The sequence below is a fragment of the Epinephelus fuscoguttatus genome, linkage group LG15 (assembly GCF_011397635.1).
Source record: "Epinephelus fuscoguttatus linkage group LG15, E.fuscoguttatus.final_Chr_v1".
NCBI classification, from domain to species: domain Eukaryota; kingdom Metazoa; phylum Chordata; class Actinopteri; order Perciformes; family Serranidae; genus Epinephelus; species Epinephelus fuscoguttatus.
The window spans coordinates 34,687,808-34,709,633 of record NC_064766.1 but is presented as its reverse complement, the minus strand read 5'-3'; the positions used below and the strand labels follow the sequence as shown (position 1 = coordinate 34,709,633).

At 44.4% G+C, this 21,826-nt stretch overlaps 1 protein-coding gene across 1 annotated transcript in view; it reads left to right on the top strand.

The window, feature by feature from the left end:
- The first annotated feature begins 139 nt into the window (after positions 1–139).
- The window catches only part of bcl2b (BCL2 apoptosis regulator b), a 37,272-nt gene continuing 15,585 nt past the window's right edge, over positions 140–21,826 (top strand). Inside the window, exon 1 of the mRNA XM_049597882.1 lies at positions 140–1,229. Within this exon, the coding sequence (XP_049453839.1) occupies positions 681–1,229 (549 nt within the window). The 5' untranslated portion in view covers positions 140–680. The remainder of the gene's footprint in view (positions 1,230–21,826) is intronic.

The window sequence follows — 21,826 nt, the reverse complement described above, 5'->3', positions numbered from 1 at the left end:
GCAATCACCAGAATAGGGGCCATTAATGATTTTTAGTGCAGTTCTTCCTGTGCACTTGGAGTCTCCGAGCGCAGCCAAAGGAATTACTTTGCGTAGCTGACGTCAGGAATACCTCACCAGCAGCACTGGCGGTGGGCAGGGAGCTGCTGAGGAGGATATGAGGAGCAATCGTGGAAGAGGACTCAGTCCGACCTTGTCTGGCTCACAGTCCCGCGCCTGGTTGTGCGTAAACGCTGCTAAAATAGTTGGCGGCGTCTGAAGCCCCTTCGGGCGCGTACAACTTTGGCCCTCATTCATGATTTTATTCGCACGTCTGGGTGATGTGCACAGGAATAGATCAACATTACTCCAACCTCTTCCGCATATTGGATTTCAATGCAAAGAGAAGGTCGCCAGCGTCCCTCTGAGGATTCGGGAAATGAAGACTGCTGCTGACACGGACTCAGTATTTTTGGACTTTTGAAACGTTTTTCTGTGCGCAGTTTTGATTGAGGGATTTTCTTCAACTCGCGAAGCATTTGCTCCCTGTGTGGGATTACTCGTTGCATTGCTTGTATTCGATTACAGTCGAGTTTTGGATGAGCCCGTGCTGTGCATTGAGCAGCGCACAAATTCGATCATAATGTATTTAATTTAGGACAGCCTCTGTTTAAATACAGTAAGTGCCAAATTAAGCCGGGATGGCGAACGAGTGTAATCGCAACATTGTGGAAAAGTATATCTGCCATAAACTCTCCAAACGCGGCTACGTGTTTGGGTTTGATGATGTCCGGGATGAAGATGCTGCTAATAATGGGTCGATAGTTGTCCCCCCGCCGACTTTGGTGCGCCGGTGCCGTGAAGCCAGCACCGGGCCTGACAGCGAGAGCATCCCCCACCTCTGCAAACGGCACCCCCAGTCCGACCCGTCCGCCGCCATCCACAGAGTCCTCCGCGAGGCTGGGGACGAACTTGAAAGACTGTACCAGCCGGACTTCACGGAGATGTCGCGCCAGCTGTATCTCACCTCCACCACGGCGCAGCGGAGATTCGCCGAGGTGATAGACGAACTGTTCCGGGACGGGGTGAACTGGGGCCGGATTATCGCTTTCTTCGAGTTCGGGGGCACGGTGTGCGTGGAGTGCGCCGGCAAGGAGGACATGACATCGCAGGTGGACAACATCGCGGAGTGGATGACGGAGTATTTAAATGGACCTCTGAACAGCTGGATACAAGATAACGGGGGATGGGTAGGTCTGATTCCGTGTAGTTGAGCGCTTTGCAGTTGTGTGCCACGGGGGCGCAAAAGTCCTCTTTTGCTCTGCTTGAAAATGTCTCAATCAATAAATTCACTCACTGTATTAATGTGTAACTGAGATCAAAACACTGATATGACCTAATAGAATATGGAAACTACAGCTGTGGCTAATTAATAAAAATCTATTTCTCAAAATGTGCCTATTACGCACCACACCACGGACGTTATGGACGACCTGATTTATGAGCTCTGATTGGATGCTCGTAGTGGCTGTTAAACTTGCTTAACCAATCAGACCACGTGCTCTGTCACACCTCCCGACGCTCTATATAAATCCCGCCCTGTGAGCAGGAGAGCCAGTGGCAGCCACGCAGCTGTCATGGAGCACAGGGGATAACGTGGTAGAAACTGGAGCTTTTAAAACGGCATTTAATTCATCACATTAAAATAACTCAATGACAACTTCAACATTTAATTGCATATAAAGCTTTATGCTGCAAAGTGCTCCAGTGCTGCTGTGATGTGATGTGTTAGGTCATGGCTGCAGCAGCAGGGAGGAGGCCAGACACATGTCAGCAAGCAGAAAACTATTGAATTAATTTGTTTAGGCCTCTGGGCATGGCTGGACAGAGCTCAGCTATCAGGGTTATTTTCTGCACCTCTGTATGACACATAAACTCCAGGTACTAACAAGCAGCGGCATCTACACTCCACCTTTACCTGCCTATACACATTCATAGAGAAATGACAAGAGTTTCATATCACAGCAGAGCACAGCAGCCTCCTCAACAGCTATTACACCAATCTGCCACGAATTAGCCTCTAATCAGCAGAGGTGCTCTTAATGAGAGCATAACATTTGTGCTGCTTGGTTATCTTAGCCGGAGGGTATCAGAATTTGGGGGGCATCATCAATGATTCATATTGAACATTTCATCTCAAAGGGAAGGACCATTTAACATTCCCCTTGAGTCTGCCTTGCCCCCGGAGGTGGCAGGTTGTGCCACATATCAAAGGCATGCAACAGAGGGAGGGCCCCTCCAGGAACACATAATCACATAATCTGCAGCCGCTGTGTTTAACACACGGTCTTCTGTGCATCTAGGTTGGAACTCTTTTGTCTGCTTTTTTAGACCTGTGCCTTGAAGCCGGCACAGGCTGGGCTGCCGAGATGCCTGCTCGGGGTCTCTGGAGCCTGTGCCCACTGTGTGATAATGTAGGTCATCATTGTCTGTGTTTTCCAGCTGGGCGGAGATGACTGTGTCTCTGCAGCTCTGCATCCACCGGAGATACAGAGAGTAGAGTCTTTTAATCCAAAGGATTATTCGGGATTATTTAAAAGCGTATGTTTCCACTTTGGGTCATTTTGATGGATTTCTGCTCTCAGCACTGAGGAGAAATTATTTTGGCTCAAACTAGGCTCTAAATCAATTTAATACAGAATATATTAGTGTTGGAGCTTATGAGTTTGTACCTGGAATGTTTTCATCATAGGCAGATAAGAGTCTAACAGATACCGATGTTGATTTATATAATCATTTGAATGCCTGTCAGGTGGGGGATTTCCTGAGGTGTGTTTTTCAGTTATTACCTGACATTTAATAACCGACACTGCAGACACGGAGCTTTGTCTGTGCTCTAGTTTGGCTTTGTAAAATTCAGCTTCTCCTTTTCTATTGACTGGGCGTGTGTGAAATATAGAAAAGTCACTGTATCATTCAGCATGTGCCAAAAAGGTTGTTTCCCCGTGTTGTTTGTAGCTGCTCTTATATACTGAGGAGTCTGGGATGTTTCTTTGGCAGCTTTAAGTTTGTTGTTTTTGTTCTAATGTCTTTCTGAATTATGCATACACACCCCAAGTTGCGAAGATTTCTTATCAGACATTTCCTCTGAGCGGTCTCAGGGCTGTAGCCACGACTTTAGAGATACTGAGATCATGTGTTTTAATTATTTGGATTTCATTTTTGTTTATTATTAGAATTTATTCCACATATTGAGTTCTAAATGCAGATTCAAAACCATCTCTGTATTGCCAGGAATGAAATTCTCGTCTCGTCTGAAAGTAGAAAATTCCATTTTCTTAAAATGGATATTTTCCACCTCAGTTAGAAAAAAAAAATGTCTACACGACCTCCGTTTTACAAAATATCTCCGTACACAGTAGGACCCCAGAATACTCCAAACGCTTTCTGGCGGTAACTGTCTTCTGCAGTCTTCCCTCGTCGCAAAGGTAATGTACCAACCCAGCCTCACTCTGAAGTTGTCGAAATCCTGCGCTTGGTCCGTAACTTGCGGCGTCAGACACTGATGAAAAAAGCTGTCCTTTAACGTTACCATGATACGCCGTTGGTCACATTTATAGTTTAATGGCGCTTAGCAGCATCAGGAACGAAAGTTAAAGCAGCGAAAGTCAGAGTATGGTGTTACCTGGGTCCAGCAAACACTGACTTTAACCCAGGAGAGCGGTGTTTGCATCCCGTAAGATTATAAAGCCAAACCCTGTTCTTTTTTTCCTAAACCTAACCACGTGTTTTAGTTGCCTAAACCCAACCATGTGCGTGAGTTATTGAGGGGGGGGAACGTAAATTCAGTGTTGTACCGACGTAGTGCATTTATTTTGAAAGAGACTGTATGTAAACAGTAAATTTCCTGTGAAAACAGAAGTGTATTTTGAAAGAAGACAATGCATGTAACAGGCAGAACTTGACACGGCATCCCAGAGTACCTTTCACGTCATATCTGGATGTGGAAGGTCCATGGCCAAACATCGATATGTAACGAGGTCAGAGTGAGAATGTGTTTTAACCAATGCACAGGCTAATGTTACCTCTTATAAAACACCGACTTGAGGTCTCACCCTTGGATAACAGGATGAAGGAGCTCAAGAAAGAAAAATACAAGTTATGCTCTGAACATGCTCAAGTGTTCCTTCTGTACCTCACTGATAACAGTCACTCTCAAAATTGTCCCACCTTCTCCTGGTTCGACAACTGATGCAAAACTGTAATTTCTGGTGGACTTTTCGCTGACGCTAGGGTGGAGCAAATAACACTGGACGCAGCAGACGCCTCCATTCGTTCGGATATGCTCATTGCAGAGAAATAAAAAGAAACAATGGGTATGCATGAATTGAGGAGATTATGTCATCTTTCCCCAAACACTCCATTTTACATGTCTATACAGCAAGTTTTAAGCGAGTTTTAAAAACATCTACACCTGTTAGTGTGTGGACGAGTGGCCAAAACTTAGAGGAAAATATTCTTTTTATAAATAGCTATATAGATGTAAACAGGGCCTTTGAGTACTCAAAATCAAATATATTGTGTCTAAATATAGTAGAATCAGCCAATAGATCCCCATAATGTTTACATTTTTAATTGTAGGACGTAAACCCCCCCTAGCCGCTAAAACAAATTCCCAGAAAAACGGAGGACATGACCTCAGTGTCCTCGATGGGGGCTACGGCCCGACAATGGCTGCTTTTGTTTGGACGTAATCTGGAAACCAATCTGTTTTAGCATGAAAGCTTTTTGTGATGAACCAAATGTGCTACATATTTTACGTCTAATCTGCTCATCTTGGACTTTGCTGTGGGCTCCCATCCGTTTAGGGGTCACACATCTGGGTCAAAAACATTTTGTTAATTTTATCCACCATCTGCCAGGTGATGGTGCCTTTGGCTCTGTGAGGGCACAGGCCGTAACAAGTGTATCATTTTTTTCTTAATTGGGTTTACACAGCTTTGACCTAACAATGAAGACGCAGGATAAACATGTGCATTTAGACAGTTTAGACAGGTTGTGCTTATAGTCACTCACACTGCCCTTTGTGTTATTGTATGTAAGAGGTTAGTCTTGTGTTTTTCCACCACTCTTAAAATATAGGTGGGGGCTAATCAACCTATTACTGACATTTTGACATGTGAGAATGGTGTGGAAACAGCTTTCTATCAGCCACCCTCTGTTTCCTGTTGTTTTTTGAGACAATTTGAGCCCAGAATAGGAGTGCCCACTAATCACTGTTGAGTCTAGGCATCACCGGTGAGTCAAATACACCTTTAGTCAAACAAAACTATCTGCCCTTTAGACATAACAAAGCAGTTACTGTATTTGCAAAAACCCAGCTGAGGGTGAAATAGGCTCGCATTCTGTACTGATTACTTCCCACACTCCGGGATGTAAAACACTGTCCTTTCATTGTCCTCTGCACTCACTTTTCTCCACCTGTATAAATGCAGCCTTTGTGGTGGCAGAAATTGCACTCATCAGGGGACGATTGCATTTAGGCTGCAGCCTCACAAACACGTGGTGCACCTGTGTTTATTTACAGGTCCTCGCAGTAAATACCAAGTGATTGAACAAAGTGGCGGACGGCGTCCCACTTCTGAAATTACATGCTTGACCTCAGACATTTGACTGCCTGAGGGGGCGGCATGGAGCGAAATGCCAAAATGTGTTCTGAGAGGAAAACAGGGGTTTCACAACTTTGGAAGGATAACAGAACAGCTTCAGACATGGTGTTGAGAAATTAATTTATTTGGTCCAACATGACACATCTGAACAACTACTGGATTGATGGCCATGAAACTGTGTACAGACACTTTCACAGTCCCCAGAGGATTAATCTTACTTCATCTAGCGGCAGCATCCAAGCCTGTTGCCATAAAAAATGTTGGCATTGTACGCTTCTGCAAAACTACGGATACTTCACATTTGCACGTTATTATGTAGCTGATATGTTGACACTTAGTGTTTCAACATCGCTGGGGTTAACATGTGATTAGGTTGGCACAAAAACCACTTGGTCATGGCGAGGAAAAGATTATGTTTAGGCTTAAAATATCCTGTTTTGGGGCACAATCCCAGCTGGAAAAGCCACAATGTCTTTGTTAAAAAAATAACCGCATTTTTAGCCACTACCTCCACTGGAAAAACAGACAGGTGGCTACAAAACACCCACGGTGGGTGCCTAAAAGCAGCTAGGAACACAGTGGCAGGTTGCTACAAAACACCCACATTGGGTGCCTAAAGCAGCTAAGAACACAGTGGCAGGTTGCTACAAAACATCCATGTTTGGTGCCTAAAAAGCAGCTAGGAACACAGTGCCGAGTTGCCAAAAAACACCCACATTTGGTACCTAAAAAGGAGCAAAGAACACAGTGGTGGGTTGCTACAAAACATACACATTTGGTGCCCAAAAAGCAGCTAAGAACACAATGGCGGGTTGCTACACAACATCCCCGTTTGGTCCCTAAAAAGTAGCTAGGAACACAGTGGTGGGTTGCTACAAAACATCCCCGTTTGGTGCCTAAAAAGCAGCTAAGAACACAATGGCGGGTTGCTACAAAACACCCACATTTGTTGCCTAAAAGCAGCTAGGAACACAGTGGCGAGTTGCTACACAACATCCCTGTTTGGTCCCTAAAAAGCAGCTAGGAACACAGTGGTGGGTTGCTACAAAACATACACATTTGGCTCCTAAAAAGCAGCTAGGAACACAGTGGCGGGTTGCTACAAAACATCCCCGTTTGGTGCCTAAAAAGCAGCTAGAAACACAGTGTCAAGTCGCTACAAAACACCCACATTTGGCACAGTGGTGGGTTGCTACAAAACATCCCTGTTTGGTGCCTAAAAAGCGGCTAGGAACATAAAGGTGGGTTGCTACAAAACACCCACATTTGTTGCCTAAAAGCAGCCAGGAACACATTGACGAGTTGCTACAAAACACTCACATTTGGTGCCTAAAAAGCTGCAAGGAACACAATGGCAGGTTGCTACAAAACACCCATATTTGGTGCCCAAAAAGCAGCTAGAAACACAGTGGGAGGGTGCTACAAAACACCCACATTTGGTGCCTCAAATACACTAGAAACACAGCAGTTTCAGGCTAAATCACAACTGGTTTTGTTGTTTGTTGGTCTTGAATAGTGGTCTGCAGCTTGGCGGGCATCTCACCTAGGTGATACGCCATCCACCATCCCCTCCACCTCCTCATGATAAAGTCAGCTCCTATACTACTTCATTTTAAGAAACGTTGATGAAATATGCAAATGTAATATATTCATGGTTTGCAGAAATGTACCTTGTCAACATTTTCTTTTGGTAACTTGGCTTCAGATTCAGGTAAAACTTTTATGGCCAAATATCTGCAAAACTAACAACATCCCCATCAGCATCAGGTGTCATTTTTACTCCTGTTTGGTAAATGTCAGTAAGCCTACACTAAGATGGCAAACATACTTGCTAAACATCATGTTAGCATTGCTATTGTGATCATGTCAGCATGCTGTTATTAGCTTTTAGCCCTTTATAGTTAGCATGGCTGTGGGTGTGTCTTTTTTACCCATAGTAGACGAGACAGAGTTAAATCACCTGGAAACCTTTTTTGAAGTCTCAAACAGCAGGATCAGGTGTCTGAGGAATGCTGTGAACCGGGTGGCCTATTTCTCTGTGTGTGTCACAGGTGTGTGTGTGTGTGTGTGTGTGTGTGTGTGTGTGTGTGTGTGTGTGTGTGCGTGTGTATGTGTGAGGAGAAGACAATATAAGTTGGCTAGGGTTGGGTCCATCCTGTGGGGGATTCCCTGAGCACAATCTGCTAGTCGACGGGTGGGACCTGCGTGTTGCTACGGTGTTACGGGCATCTGGCTGCGCCCCACTCCTCTCTCGTTGAGGCCAAGTGAATCTGGGACAGCGAGGAAGTCATTAATCTCCATATAGGTGACATGTCAGCAGAGTAGGGGAGGAAAAAAACCCAAACAAACTCACTCACAAAGGAGGCACATGCAACTACTCACAGGAAAAGGAAGAAAAAATCCCGATGAGATCTCACTTACATCCAATTTGTGTCTCCTGGATGCAACTTCAATCTGTTAAACACAAGTCAATACCAACCATGGCAACGTTCAGGAAGTCTTCATGGCTCTGTTTCCCCTGGCTGTGAGCTGTTCTCCTAACAAAAACAAAGCCATGTTTGAGGAGACATGCTTTTACAGTGTAATGAGCTCTATAAGTCATGATTGATGCATCCGTTCCGAGCCAGAAATCTTCTCTTTTCACTCTGCGTGCTGTCACAGCCAGTTGTTTCCTTTCTCCATCTGTTAATTTGTAGTTGTTTATCAGTCTGGCCCCACAAAATTAGAGTGCGGGACGAACCCTGCTTTTTTGTTTCTAGCAATCAGACAGAGGAATAAACAATTACTCATGCAAATAGCATTTAGGGGCTTTTCCCTCCCACGCATCATTTCAGAACAGAGAAATAACAACATAATTTCACTGCTGGAGAAGCAGAAAATGTCTGTAGCCAATGCTGAGTTCTGGGTATGTCTTGATGTGGACTCTCAGCTCCGTAGTGGAGACCGTACACCACAAAAGAGCTCAGTGTGGAGAGGAGCAAGCCAAGATTTTCCCCCGTACTGTACCCCTTTTGCTGCGCAGTCGCTCGCCATCTGCCACTGTGTTTACACCCATCAGCCCGGCAACTGTAATCTCAGAAACATTTCCTACAGACGCAGGCAGCTCTGGGCTGTAACTCTCTGAATTAGTCTGACATGCACACTTTCTTTCAGGAACAGGCCTGGAGAGATCTCGAGTCCCTCTGCTGTATGGCTCTCTGATGCTCAAAGCACAAAGACCTTTGTTCCAAATCTTCAGTCCCGTGTGTGGAATACTTTGGAAAGCTGGCTTAATAACCCTTTCTTTTTTGGGTGGTGCAGTGACAATTAAGTGACTGCCTTGGTCAGTTTTTACTCTGAGATATCTGAATCACTGCCTGAATATAAAACTAGTCGCTGACTGCTCCTATGAAGACATGAATTAGTGATATCACTTCTCAATCTGTGTCCATGCCTGCATAAATGCCTGTTCTGTGGCCACTGAATGCCACATGTGATGCTGCCAGACATTTTTTTAGTATCATATCTTTCCATTACAGCATTCACAGAAGAAAAAATGATAGATTTTAGACCTTTGTGTGGCCATTTTTTTTTTTTTTTTTTTTTTTTTAAAAGCATATTTTCTTACACCAATGCCTGCGTCGCCTTATCAGCCTACAGCCTTTCTCCATAGAATACACAAACATAAGACATTTTGTTGCGGCTGGATACAGTGTGATGAATAATTCAGCTTTGTATTCAAAATTTGAACCGCAATTCTTTTATTTTCCCGACAGTAAAATAAAGTCGATGCTCAAACTGTAGACGTGCTGTCAGTCTTAATTACAGAAAAGGCTGGCATCACGAAGACACACTGTCTCTCTCAAACTAAAAGCCACCCAAACAAAGGATGTTTTATGATACTCTTGACTGGAACGTTAAGGTCAGACATCGAGTTTGATCTCTTTTCAGCTTGACATGACACTCCTTTCTTTTATGTTATGCTTACGCCATCTTTACCATTCCACACATGCCGAGCATTTCACGCACACGGCAGAAATGTGCAGCTTTGTTGTGAATGGAAATCACGTTAACAACAGCACAGATTTTTTTTTTTTAACATTCCTGGAATATAATTCTGGTGCTTTGTGAGTGCTGTGCCTATTTCCACGACCTCACTTCTCCCCAGAGATCCTCCACCCCGTCCTGTGTGCTTATTTCTGGGCATCCTCAGGAGAGGCAGAGGAATGTCTGCTGGGGAGCAGCGACTGTGAATAAATAATGGAGACGACCTGGGTGTTTCTTTCCTGAGTGGCCGGTGAAGGGTGTGGGCGATTTTGTTGTCGGACGATCATGTCAGCTGAGCATGCTTCATTCAGGAACCACTGTAGGCGGTTTGCCTGCTGACGTGTGTGGTTTATTTATGTGTGTTTATTTTGTCTCTTGCAAATTGTCCTTATGTACGCCTCTGGGGCCACGTGAGCCTACAGATCGGTGTTTGTGAATTCAGCCATATGATTGTGTTTTCTTTTATTGTTTTGTTCAAATCAGTAATCACCTCAACCTGCTGTTTTCCTGTTTCATGAGGGACACGTGCCTGGGCTGTTTAAAAGCACCACTGTCCCAGTCAGAACACACACTGATGAATAATATATGGTGCAGATAAACTCGGACACTAAGTGGATGTCCCTCAAGTAGAACCCCAAAGGCGGTCTGCGCTCCAGCCAAGAGATTACCTCTACTTTTTCCATTTTTGTCTCACCCTCTTTCTCCCTCTATCCATCCATTACCCCCGCATGATAGACACACTCACTTACGCACCTGCACACGTGCCCAATCCCTTCATAAACAACACAGTAATACCCTGAGACCTGGCTTTCAGTGTCAGGTAACGTTCCAGATTCCTGAAAAATGCAGGGACATGTGAGAGGCCTCTAAATATAGAAGCGTTACCATCGCTGCTCCCGTGTGGTCCTTTAATTGTCATGTTACACATAAATCCCTGCCCTGTTGGCTTCTGTGTTATCGTCGCCTTCTCATCACAGACTTCCCCGCCAATCTGCGTGGAAAAAAAAAGGTCCCAGTGAACCATTTGAGATGGCAGATAAAAGAGTTTTCCACCTTTCCTGTCATGGTGGGAGCTGGATAATGAGGAGCCTACTGAGACGCTAGTTGACTTTGCCACTGGGCACACCCTTGCAAGCTGCACAGCATATCAATATAGAGCAAGGTTAAATGGTTCCTCCCATTGTCTGGCTACTGTAGATATTTCTGGGACAAACCCCCAAAAGGCTTTTAAAAGAGATTTGATCTTCTCAATTAATTTTTAGAGCAACAATAGCCACTACTGATTGAAATGCAGCTGGGACTGGATCATAAATGACTTCCTTGTGCACAAAGAGAGAGCCTGTTGCATGTATAGCGTAACCTAAATAGTTGATAAAGGGTCAGTTCACCCAGAAACACAGAAGTTTGTGGAAGAAACATAGGGGTTTTTTTTATGCTGATGATAAATACATTTTTATTCACCTCCATTGTATTGGGCTTTTGACAGAAGACTCAGCAGCAAATATTCTGGAGCAGTAATTACCGCTGCTTTGGCCACTTGGGGGCGATGAAACTAGCTGTCAATGCAACATTGAAATATCATCACCTACAGGCTATTTACACATTAGGGCCTAGTGTCCACCAAAGCATTTCTCTTCCCAGCTGAAAATGGCAGGCGCTCCTTAAGAAACACCCACCTTGGAGCACTGGAAAGCGCTTTGGAAGTGCAGACTTTTTTTCAGTGGGGACTGGTTACGTCTGCTATGATACGGAATATCCGCGGAATTAAATACATCGGCGCAAGCTAGAGCACTTGATCAGGATGAAGGGAAGGCTGAAGCATGTAGGGAGAGTGGACGGACCCGGCGGTCTGTGTGGATTCATGTGAGGGAACATAAATATTAATATATATTCAACAGTATTTAACATATTTTTCTCTTCATAGGTATTGTTGTTCTTCGGCTTTTGTACATGTAAGATGTGCTGGTTGGTCTTCGTTGTATTTGTACCGCCCTTCCTCCACTGCGATTGAACTGCTGGATAAAAAGTGATGAGCATGGGGCACCCACTCGCTCACCTGGTAGAGCAGGTGCCCCATGTACAAAAGGCTGTGTGCTGTCATGAAGTTCACTGACTCATGCTCTTCAATTCGACCATTTATTGAACTTTAGCACAGTCAAACTCTCTCGTATTCGCACATACTACGTTACCCAGAAACCCTTGTGTGTGAGTCCCAGTAGCACATACTTCTTACAGTCACAGTGACCTCTAGTGGCTAATGAAAATAATAAAGCTACATTCAAATCACATCACGTGTCCTTGCTATGTGGCACTCCTGTTGCAAAGCCTCAGGAAAAAAAACGCTTCGATGGACACGTAGAGACACATGGTAATATTAGCATTCATTTGAAGATGTTGTGGTCTCCATCATCCAGAGGGAAATATCTGTCTCTTTAGCTGCTAATTGCTACACTATGTTCACCAGACTAGCTAGTGGCTAACTTTGTCTTTGCTGTCTGCTGTAGCCAAAAAAAATATGCACATGAGAGACAGGGAAAAAACAAAAATAGTTGTTAGTTGCGGGTTGTAAACCAAAAAATTACGAGCTGAAAGAGGCTAAAATGCCCTGTACAGCTGAGAGAAACTGCAGCGATAATCTGTTTAATTCAAATCACTACAAGCGACGTCTTTGACATTCACCTCATTTGATCAATTGGCAAAATAAAAATAAAAATATGGACTGTTGCAGCTTTTTAACCGTACAAAAATCTGCCTGACCTGACAACACCAGGGGTAAATATATATATATATATATTTTTTGTGATTTGGGCAAATTGATTCTTTAAGGTTTATAGAGTCCATACGCGCACACAAGCAGGCAAACACAGAAGCGGATGTACTGGTGCAAATCAATTATTTGCCGTCCACAAAATGGCTGTGTACACACTCACACACATATGCATACACACACATACTGTGGCACATCAGTGTGTACACACAGAAGCGGATGTGGTAGTGTGAATCAATAATGCTGTGTTGTCACAGTGACATGTGAGCCATGGCAGGGAGCAGATGGCCCCAGGGTGCCTAGCTTCCTGTTAGTCGTGCCATTCAGCCTCAACACACACAAACACGCGTGCACGCACACACACCACCACTAACTCCTTTGGGATTTCCCGGTGCAACTAGCCACAGCACTAGCCATTAAGAAACAACATGCCATTATTGGCTCTTCTCTGAAATGCTGAGTACATGCCCTCCAAAAAAAAAAAAAAAAAAAAAAAAAAAGACAACAGCCAGATGATGGTAAATAGATTTCTCTGCCTCATCCGTGGAGGTCTGGGGTAAATAATTCTCTGCACCCCCTCCCCAATGTGATTTTTGGCAGCAGAGCGAATAGCCCTCAGGAAATCTGATCTGTGTCAGTGGACGCTGAGTGAGGTCAGCTACTGCTCAGGTATCACTTTGACTACGTGGTATTGATTGAGCATTTCCGACGGTTTGTGTCGGTATCTCTGAGCAAAGACTCAATTAACGCAGTGAACCAGTGGCTGTAAATGTCAGATCATGTATGAGCTTGATTTATTGAAATTCATGCTGTAGGAAAAAAGTGTCTCTGTGGAAAGACCTTGGCGAGATGTTTTAACACTTTTATGCTGACGGCATTCAGTCGGTGTGTGTGTGCGCAACCGAGAGCTCTCACTCCTGGTAAAGCTCACACAGCACCACCCTGTTGGCAGTCACCTTTGATGGCGACTGATTAAGTTTGAAGTGCAGAGAAAACGATTCGCCCCTGACATTTGGAAGATAAAAGCTTTGCCAAGGGAGCGTTGGTGCTACCTAGTGTTTCAGGGCAGCGATCAGCGCTCATGAAACTCCTCGCCATGCCGAACTCTTGATGTCCTCCCAAACCTACAACCAAATTCTGTCAGCGTGCTGCAGCGAACAGACATTTTGTTGCTGTCACAGATAACCCCTGCTGTTTTCAGAGGACTACTCCTGCATGCTACTTCTGACAGGGATATATCTCGCCGGCAGGGGCTTACCCAGTATTGCCACGGCGTTATATTACATCAATTTCACTGGGTCTACTCTGAATTTGCGCTGCCTTTAATTGGTTGTTTGGCTGTCATTACAACTTCAAATAATGACAGATACTTCAAAGAAAACAGGGAGAATTGAAAACAGGAGAACCGACATTGATTCCTTTTCTTCTTAGGTATTTTGTTTAGCATTTTTGGTATTTTCTTTGACAATACAGTTACGCTCCATGTGTATGTTCTAAGGATGCAGTCGTCTCATGTCATCTTGTGTCAGAGCAAATTTTTTATGATGCCTGGATTCAGTTATGTCAGGCGCCATTTTGCTTTATAGAGGAGTGTTAACTGTGACATGTCTAGACGAGCCGCATGTCGGCAAATCTAACCACCAGAAGTTTAATCAACTCTGCAAATTGACTTATAAAGTGCTTCATTTATCTTTCACATTTATTAGCACTTGGTAGTGAAAAAGCTGTAAAAAATGAAAGAAGAATGAGCCCAATAAGTATGTATTTTCTGCGGTAAAAAAAAAAGACCTTTGATTATCAGCTAGCTTTGCAAACTCATTTTCTGATACCACCCAATCTATCCGGACAGGCACTCAGACCCCTTGACCTTCAATGTTTCCAGATTTGAATTAAAGTGAGCCCACATTCCTGCACTCCAGGGAGGACATTGGGTTAAAAAATATTCCTGGATGGAAATGAACGGACTTCACAAGGTGGCTTTGATCAGGAGGTGAGGCTAACAGGGTTGAGGAGGAGGAGAGATAGAAGGGCAAGCAAGGAGAGGAGGCTTATAAAGCTATAAACAGGCAGTCCAGTCCTTCTTGCTGCCACATGTGCTGCAGCCAGGTCGAAACTACTGAGGTAATTGCTGTAAAACAAATTACGGATGGTATGGAAAGTGCGATTAGGCCACCCGGGTTGACAGACCAAAGTACACCGGAGCTAGTTGAGCAAATGGCTTTATTTCATTGGAGCTCACGCTGTTTGAAAAGTTGGAGAAGTAGGAGTAGATTAGCTCACTCCATAGAAATTTATAGGGCAAACTTGGATAAAGTTGCCTGTTAAAGTCATCTGACTCAACAATCATCTGATTCTCAGCTGATCCATCTGCTGACTTAGAAAGTAAAGGAATGTACTCGTGAAACACCCACATGGGCATTACAGAGCACAAAATACTAATAAAAAACATCTTTTTCCACAGCCTCAGCTTAATTTACAGTATGTGTGCATTAAAAGGACATTTCAGCGCCAAACAAAAATACATATTTTCATTTTACCCGTCATGCTCTTTATCAATCTAGAGTATGTTGGTGTCTGTTACCAAGTGTTGGCAAAGTGATGTCTGCCTTCGATTGAATATAAAGGCCTAGATACACCAAACCAACATAACATCACCTTTGTCTTGGCCAAAAAGTTGCACCTGAACACACCACAAAGACTGCATCCAGTGGCCAACTAGCATATAAGTTCTGGGCCTGCATGCGAGGAAATAACTCTCCACACCAGCAGGTGGCGGTAGTCTGTATTTAAAAAAAGGATTCAAGATGCTAATAGCCAGTTAGCACATTAACAACACAACCTGATGCTGAAAGAAGAAATTATTTTTACCGTGCACTAGCCAAAACTAACCTGAATAATTCCTCACTTCCGTTTCTCTTCTTGTGCACTGAGCTGAACTGCCAGTCAGAGATTTATCATTCCCCAACAAGCTCCGCCGTCTCTGTTGCCAATTCAACACGCTGAATTGGCAGAGAAAAGCCAAAACGGGTGGAATGGTGCCAACAGTGTGGGAGACACTGCACAAACGAAGGTGACAGACGTTCATGACATTGACCATCGGCTGACTGTCCACTTAGCATGTCGGGGCCCTCATGGAACCAGATGGCACTCAGCTTGTGGTGCTCAAAGCGCCAAAAAATAAAATCTTAACAGCGATGTCTCTCACCAGAAATCCTGACCCGGTTATTCATCTCTACTTGAGAAGCATCATGCTTGTGACAGAGCAAGACGTAAGCATTAATGGTGTCCTCCTTGCCTGAGCTGTAACGTTAGCTAGTGGCAGTGAGCTAGCAGTGGATGCACACTTCCTTATGAGCTGTGATATAGTTAGGAGGTGCAATTCAGCAGGCAGAAAATAAACTGGGTCATGATTTCTGGAAAGAGACACTGCTGTTAAGTTTTTAACATGCATTTTTTGGTGCTTTGAGCACCACAAGCCGAGTGACATCTAGTGCCATCATATTTGAGTGAAGGCAGACATCTCTGCAGCTGATAGCTCCAACACTCGGCAACTCACACCAAAATAATCTAGACTGATAAACAGCACCACAGGTAAGAGGTAAAATATGTATTTTAAATTCTGAGGTGAACTGTCCCTTTAAAGTCTCAGTTTGAGGCAGAATATTCTAAAATTTGCTGCACAGCGGCATCAAGGCTACTCAGGCAGTCACTGAATACCACTAATGACATTTTCCATGGATTATTCCAGAGAGAAAATACCAAGAGGAAAAAAAATCCTCCTCTATTATGACACTGACGTGTGCCTTATTAGCTTTCCGTACATTTTCACACCAGACCTTCAGTGTCACAATAGGCAACTTATTATCATTCATCAGGTAGGCTGTGCTTGTTTCCCTTTGGTCTCTGCATACAAGACAGGGAAGGTCACACCGCTTCGAGTGAGCCAACCTGCTCCAGATAGTTCAAACAATCGGCCGTTTTGAAAGCACGCTGCTCAGCGTAGCTGTCTCCAAGGTCTCTGCAAGTCACATTGAGCCCAGACCAAAGAAAGGATAAAAGACCAGGAATGAAGTAGTGTCCACCCCAGCCCTTAGCTGCTTGAATAGGCTTTAATTACATTCATCTATCTCAGTAAAGGATTTAAATGTTATTTTATTACATAATGCCGCTGTGCAGTGCAGTCATGTTCTTCTCAGTCGACTTGGTTATCTCAAGGTTCGCTCCTTCTCATATCAGGCCTCTCAGGCACACAGTGCAGTTGTTTGTTTCCACACATCAATGCATTCCACTCATTCCTCTCCCCCTTGGATGAAAATCAGCTGGTTGCCTGAGAGAGAGAGGTCATTGAACTTTTCCCCAGTATTCCCAGCCTGAAAAGGAAAGGGGGTGGAGGAAAACGTTTTCTCAGCAAGGAGAGCATTGGAGTTCAGTCTGAGATTGCTTTGTGCCCAGCTGACGGTTAAACACAGTATAGACTGCGGATATATGCTTACATTTTTCAGCCGGAAGTTAAGTTGTGCAAGAGTAATTATTGCTTCCCCTTCCCCCCGCTTTCAAAATGACCTCATGTTCCATGCAGGACAGAGAAGTTTTGTCACGCATTGCACAACTTCAGCTTTTAGCCTGTGGGACAGACGCTTTCCTTCCCACATTGACTTCAGCTTTTTCTTCCAGTATGATACCTTCTTTCTGGATTCCCTGATGCAAATGTGGCAGCAGTGGTGAAGTACTGAGGTTACTAAAGTTCAATAGTACAGCACTATAAGCATACTCTATTGTAAGTAATGGTCTTGTTTTCAAACTTTAATCAACTTAGTGATGGGATCTGACATGAACATATAATTTTCTGCCAAAGCCAGAACAGTTTTGGTGATTTCACTTGAGAGATTTTCAGTTTCTTATCAGTTTGAAGTAGACTGGGCTCTGTTCAGAACAAGGTGATGTCATGAATCAAAATGCAGTGACAGCCAAGAGGTTGTTTGTTCATGTTGCCCGACCTGTCAATCAAATCTGACCAGTCCTCACCCACACAGTCCTGATGAAGCTCACTGGCTTAGGAGATTTGAAAGTAAGCTTCAGAGGCTTTAGAAGGACAGTTCATACCAAAATCAAAAATGCATATTTCTCCTCTTACCTGTAGTGTTATTTATCAGTCTAGATTCTTTTGGTGTGAGTTGCTGATTGTTGAAGATATCAGCTGTAGAGATGCTGGCGTTCTCTGTTAATTCCCGTTTCCTCCAGACACTTTCAGTACGGTCCCTTTGGAACCAAAAGTAATCCTTCAGACATGGTACCTAGACCCTAGTGTTTCCCTTAAATGTGGGTAGAGTTGTTCTCACTCACTGCTCCGTCAAGCAACCCCTGCAATTCCTTATGACACAGAAGGAAGTCTGCACCTCGTTTATCATCCACAGAACGAGGCTGCACGCCAACATTTCCAGAACAAAACAAAACAGGCTGCAGCGAGAGTCTCTCTCCATGGGATATTTAGAAACAGCAGGTTTGTGCATTTAGTCCTTCTCAGGCAAGCTCAGGGGTTTAGTGTTGCCGGAGCCCACAGGAATGACGCTCCGCAACAGATTAGAATATATATCCACTCATTACTAAAAGTCTGTGTCATCCAAGAGAGACAATAAAAACTAAAGTAATGGTCAAAGTTGTCACGTTGTAATTTAAGGTGTGCTGATGGATTCAAGTCGTCAACTCATGCTTTGAGTAATATTCCTGGATGGAAATGAACGGACTTTACAAGGTGGCTTTGATCAGGAGCATTGCAATATCACAAGTTAATGTTCCCCCTTAAAAGTTGCCGGCTCAGTAAATTAAACTGATTTCTCTCCGACTCCAGCTGCCGCAAGAGGCAGCAAAACATCCTTTCATTTTATAGTTACAGTTTACTAATAAATGTTAAATTCTCCACAGTATGAACAGTGGTTACATGAGCCTCAAAACCAGCCACTGACTGTCCACTACTGACCAATCAGACTGCAGTGTTCACAGCTCTACCTATTAGTACCAGATCTGTGTGCTAGGTACCCCAACAGAGGGGGGACCAAAAATGGGGACGGTACGGAACGCTTCCATTGGTACCATCCACAACTTTTCTTAAACTGAAAAGTAACTACAGCTGTCAGATAAATGGAGTTGAGTACCTTTACTGTAAATATAGCACTTGAGTAAATGTACAGTCACTTTTCACTGCTGGCAGTAGATGTCTTCACTCTGACTTTGTGGAAAATTTTCATTGTGGTTCAGCTCCTCTTCTCCTCACTTCAAAGGTATTCCTGAGGGAGCTGCACCTCAAACAGATGACTGTTTTCTCTCCGACATTATCGGACATCTGAGATCCTGGATCTGCTCTGCTCCGCTCACAGCGTGCCCTGTCCCAGACTGTGGCCTCTCTCATTTACATGGGTACACAGAGAACCCAACCTGAGCCTGAAACCTGGCCCCGTGTACTCCAATCACGTAAACCGCTCCAATATCTTGTTGCCAAAACTGACAAGCTTTCATTGAGCGGCCCGACTTTACAAGACGTCTCCTGTATGAAAGAGGAGACTGCGAGAGGCACTGGGCGTCTAGCTTTGATGTTCTAATACTTTCTCCTTCGCCGACATGTTTAATTCTCTATTAGACGATATTACACTCGATTTGTTTGGCAGTGCTCGCTAAATTACAGAGGCAACTTGGGATTTCATCAAAGCAAAAACATTCCTGCTTTTAGTGAACATAAAGCGTGCCCATTTGTTACAGTTGGTTTTTTCTTAGACTTGGAGCTAAGATTTAGGAGTCAGTTAATGGTTCAAAACAAATACAAACCTCTTAGTTACAGTGTCTAACCAACTGTAGCTCTCCGCTGCTCCCCCTCCCTTTCTCCACGGTATTAGTGTGACTTCATGTTTGGCTTGCCTCTAGTCTTTCCCTAGTAACCCGCACAGAGTCTGTGATTTAACCATACTTGGCTCTACCACAGAGAAGCCATAGTCTCAAACCAGACAGTGATGTCATCCCCGCAGCATCTGGCACAGGAAGTGACTTAACACTAAGTGAACTGTCAAGCTCTTTCACGAAGACTTAGTCAGTCGCTGCTGCCTGAAAAGCACCCTTTTGAACATCAGGATTGTGTCATACTGTTACATATGGGTCCTTTGACGCATGAAAACCACAACAACGGAACAGCTGAATGCAGCCATTTCAAGAAAACCAAGTGACTTCATTTCTTAGGGCGAGTTCAGAACAATCAGCCACCACACGCGCTGCACACAGGAGCGTGCTGCAGATGGTGCTCCCACATATCCCATTCATTACACCATATACAGTAGTCATTTCTGGCTCAGATCACTCGGTCTATTTTCAGCTCCAGTGCATTTGAGATGGTGGTTGTGTGGTCTGGAGGTCTTCAGGGGTCAGTGGATGTGACTTTTAAGGTTTGAGGCAGCGTGCCGCCCGTGTCACAGGAAATGAGCCTCTCCCATGGGCTCTGTTACAGGAGAAGCAACAGGCCACCTGGGAGCCTGCTGGTTCCCACGGTCTCTATCAGAGGTTTCTATCTGAGCCTGTTAGGAAGAGCAGCTCGGTTATGGGGGTCTCCCACGCTCCCTTGTTTTGCCAAAAATAAGAGACACTCTGGTTCATGTGCACGGCAATCTGAAGCCGATTTAAAGCTGATAGAGCAGCTTGAAATGTGAAAGTTTTACATCCGTGTTTAATCATTAACCCCGCGCTGCGGTGAATGTGAAGAATGGCACTGTCTTTTTTGAGTGCTTCTGCGTGTTTTAAACGCCACAGGTACTACTTTAATTTACCAAGTGGCTCTTTGTACAAGTGCCCTTGCATTCCTGAGTGCGAAATTTGAACAAAACAACCCATGGGGAGGGAGAGCTTTCACAATTATCTCAGACAAAAAAGCAGCACAGGTTTTTGGCTTTCACACGCTTACATGGATTTCTGAAGCCTCGAACACGTCAGTGGAACAGCCGATGTACTGAGCAAGGCTTCCTTGGAGAAAACACAGAGCTATTACACATCCAAGTGGCAGACATCCTGTCTTTACTGGAAAGCCACTCAAGCCAGGTTTAATGCACTCCAAACACACCAGCCTCCACAAGTGCTGATGATGACTCAGCGGCCCCCTTTCCACTCTCTCCTCTGCTCTCGCGCGTCATCGGTGGCCTTTTAAACGGGCCGAGCAGCGGAGATGTGAGTCGTTTTATTAGATTGGGCAGCCTTGAACCAGGAGCTCATTTGACGGCTGATATTTATAGCAGCACAGAAGTCTTGCAGCTTCGACTATTGTCACTTCCTCCTCCGCTGAGGGGCCGGATGGGCTCAGCGCAGACATCCTCAGACGAGGCAGACATCCCCTTTCAGCTTCATTGTACTGTATCTATTTGAGGAAGCCATTGTGCCAAGTTTTGGCTACTGCGATGGATTTTGGATCAACTGTTAATGCTGAAAAAGGTTTCAAGGTCAAAATCACAGCACTGGCTTTTCTTCAAAAGAATAAAAGAAACATATTGACCGAGCTGCAGAGGTTGTCTGATTTATTGTTAGAGAAAGGGATTGTCTCTCTTTGCTTTGATGTCTCTTTGTTCTGCATGCAGAAGTGACTGATTGCAAATGATACACTCTGAGCTGCAGTGCAGAGGTGCAGATAAACCCCGAGAGCAGGAGGAGAGCGAGTGACAGGAGAGCAAACACTCTCTCTGCATCCATCCCCTCGCCCTCACCTCTCCTCTCTGCCTGCAAGGTCACCCAGTCCTTCATTTTATGTTGGATCAAAGCAGTTCAATAATAATCAATGGGCTCAGCAAGAATAAAGAGCCTGCAAGGATCATATAACTGCTCAGTCGAGGTTAAGTAAATAGATCAGAAATGTTTGTCAATTCAAAATCTGTCTGCACTCCAAAAAAAAAAAAAGAAAAAGAAAAACAGACGCCGCTGCACAAATTGGACGGTTTAACTCCAGTGGTTCTCCTCCTGCCTCCTTGATGAGATAAAAACCAGGTTTACCGAAGCGTTATTCATCTCCAAAGAAACCAAAGTCTCATGTGTAAAGTTACAGTCCTCATTTATCTGGCTGGTTTAGACAATGAATAATGGAGACAATAAAAAACGCAGAGTGTCATGAGGAGTGTGGGTGATTTACTGGCGATCACGTTTCATGTTCCAGTAGAGCAGGCTCACTCCCACGGGAGAGCGTGCTGTTTTGTAAACACACAAATGCTGCTGCTGCGGCTGCTGACGTACATCTGAATATTTATGAGCCTTTAGGGTACCATCCAACGTCTAGAGTGTTTCTCCCTTTACGGCTCAGTCCAGTGAAAAGTACAATGCCAAGCATGAAACCTGAGCCTTCAAATGACACTCAGAGCGAAAGCTAATT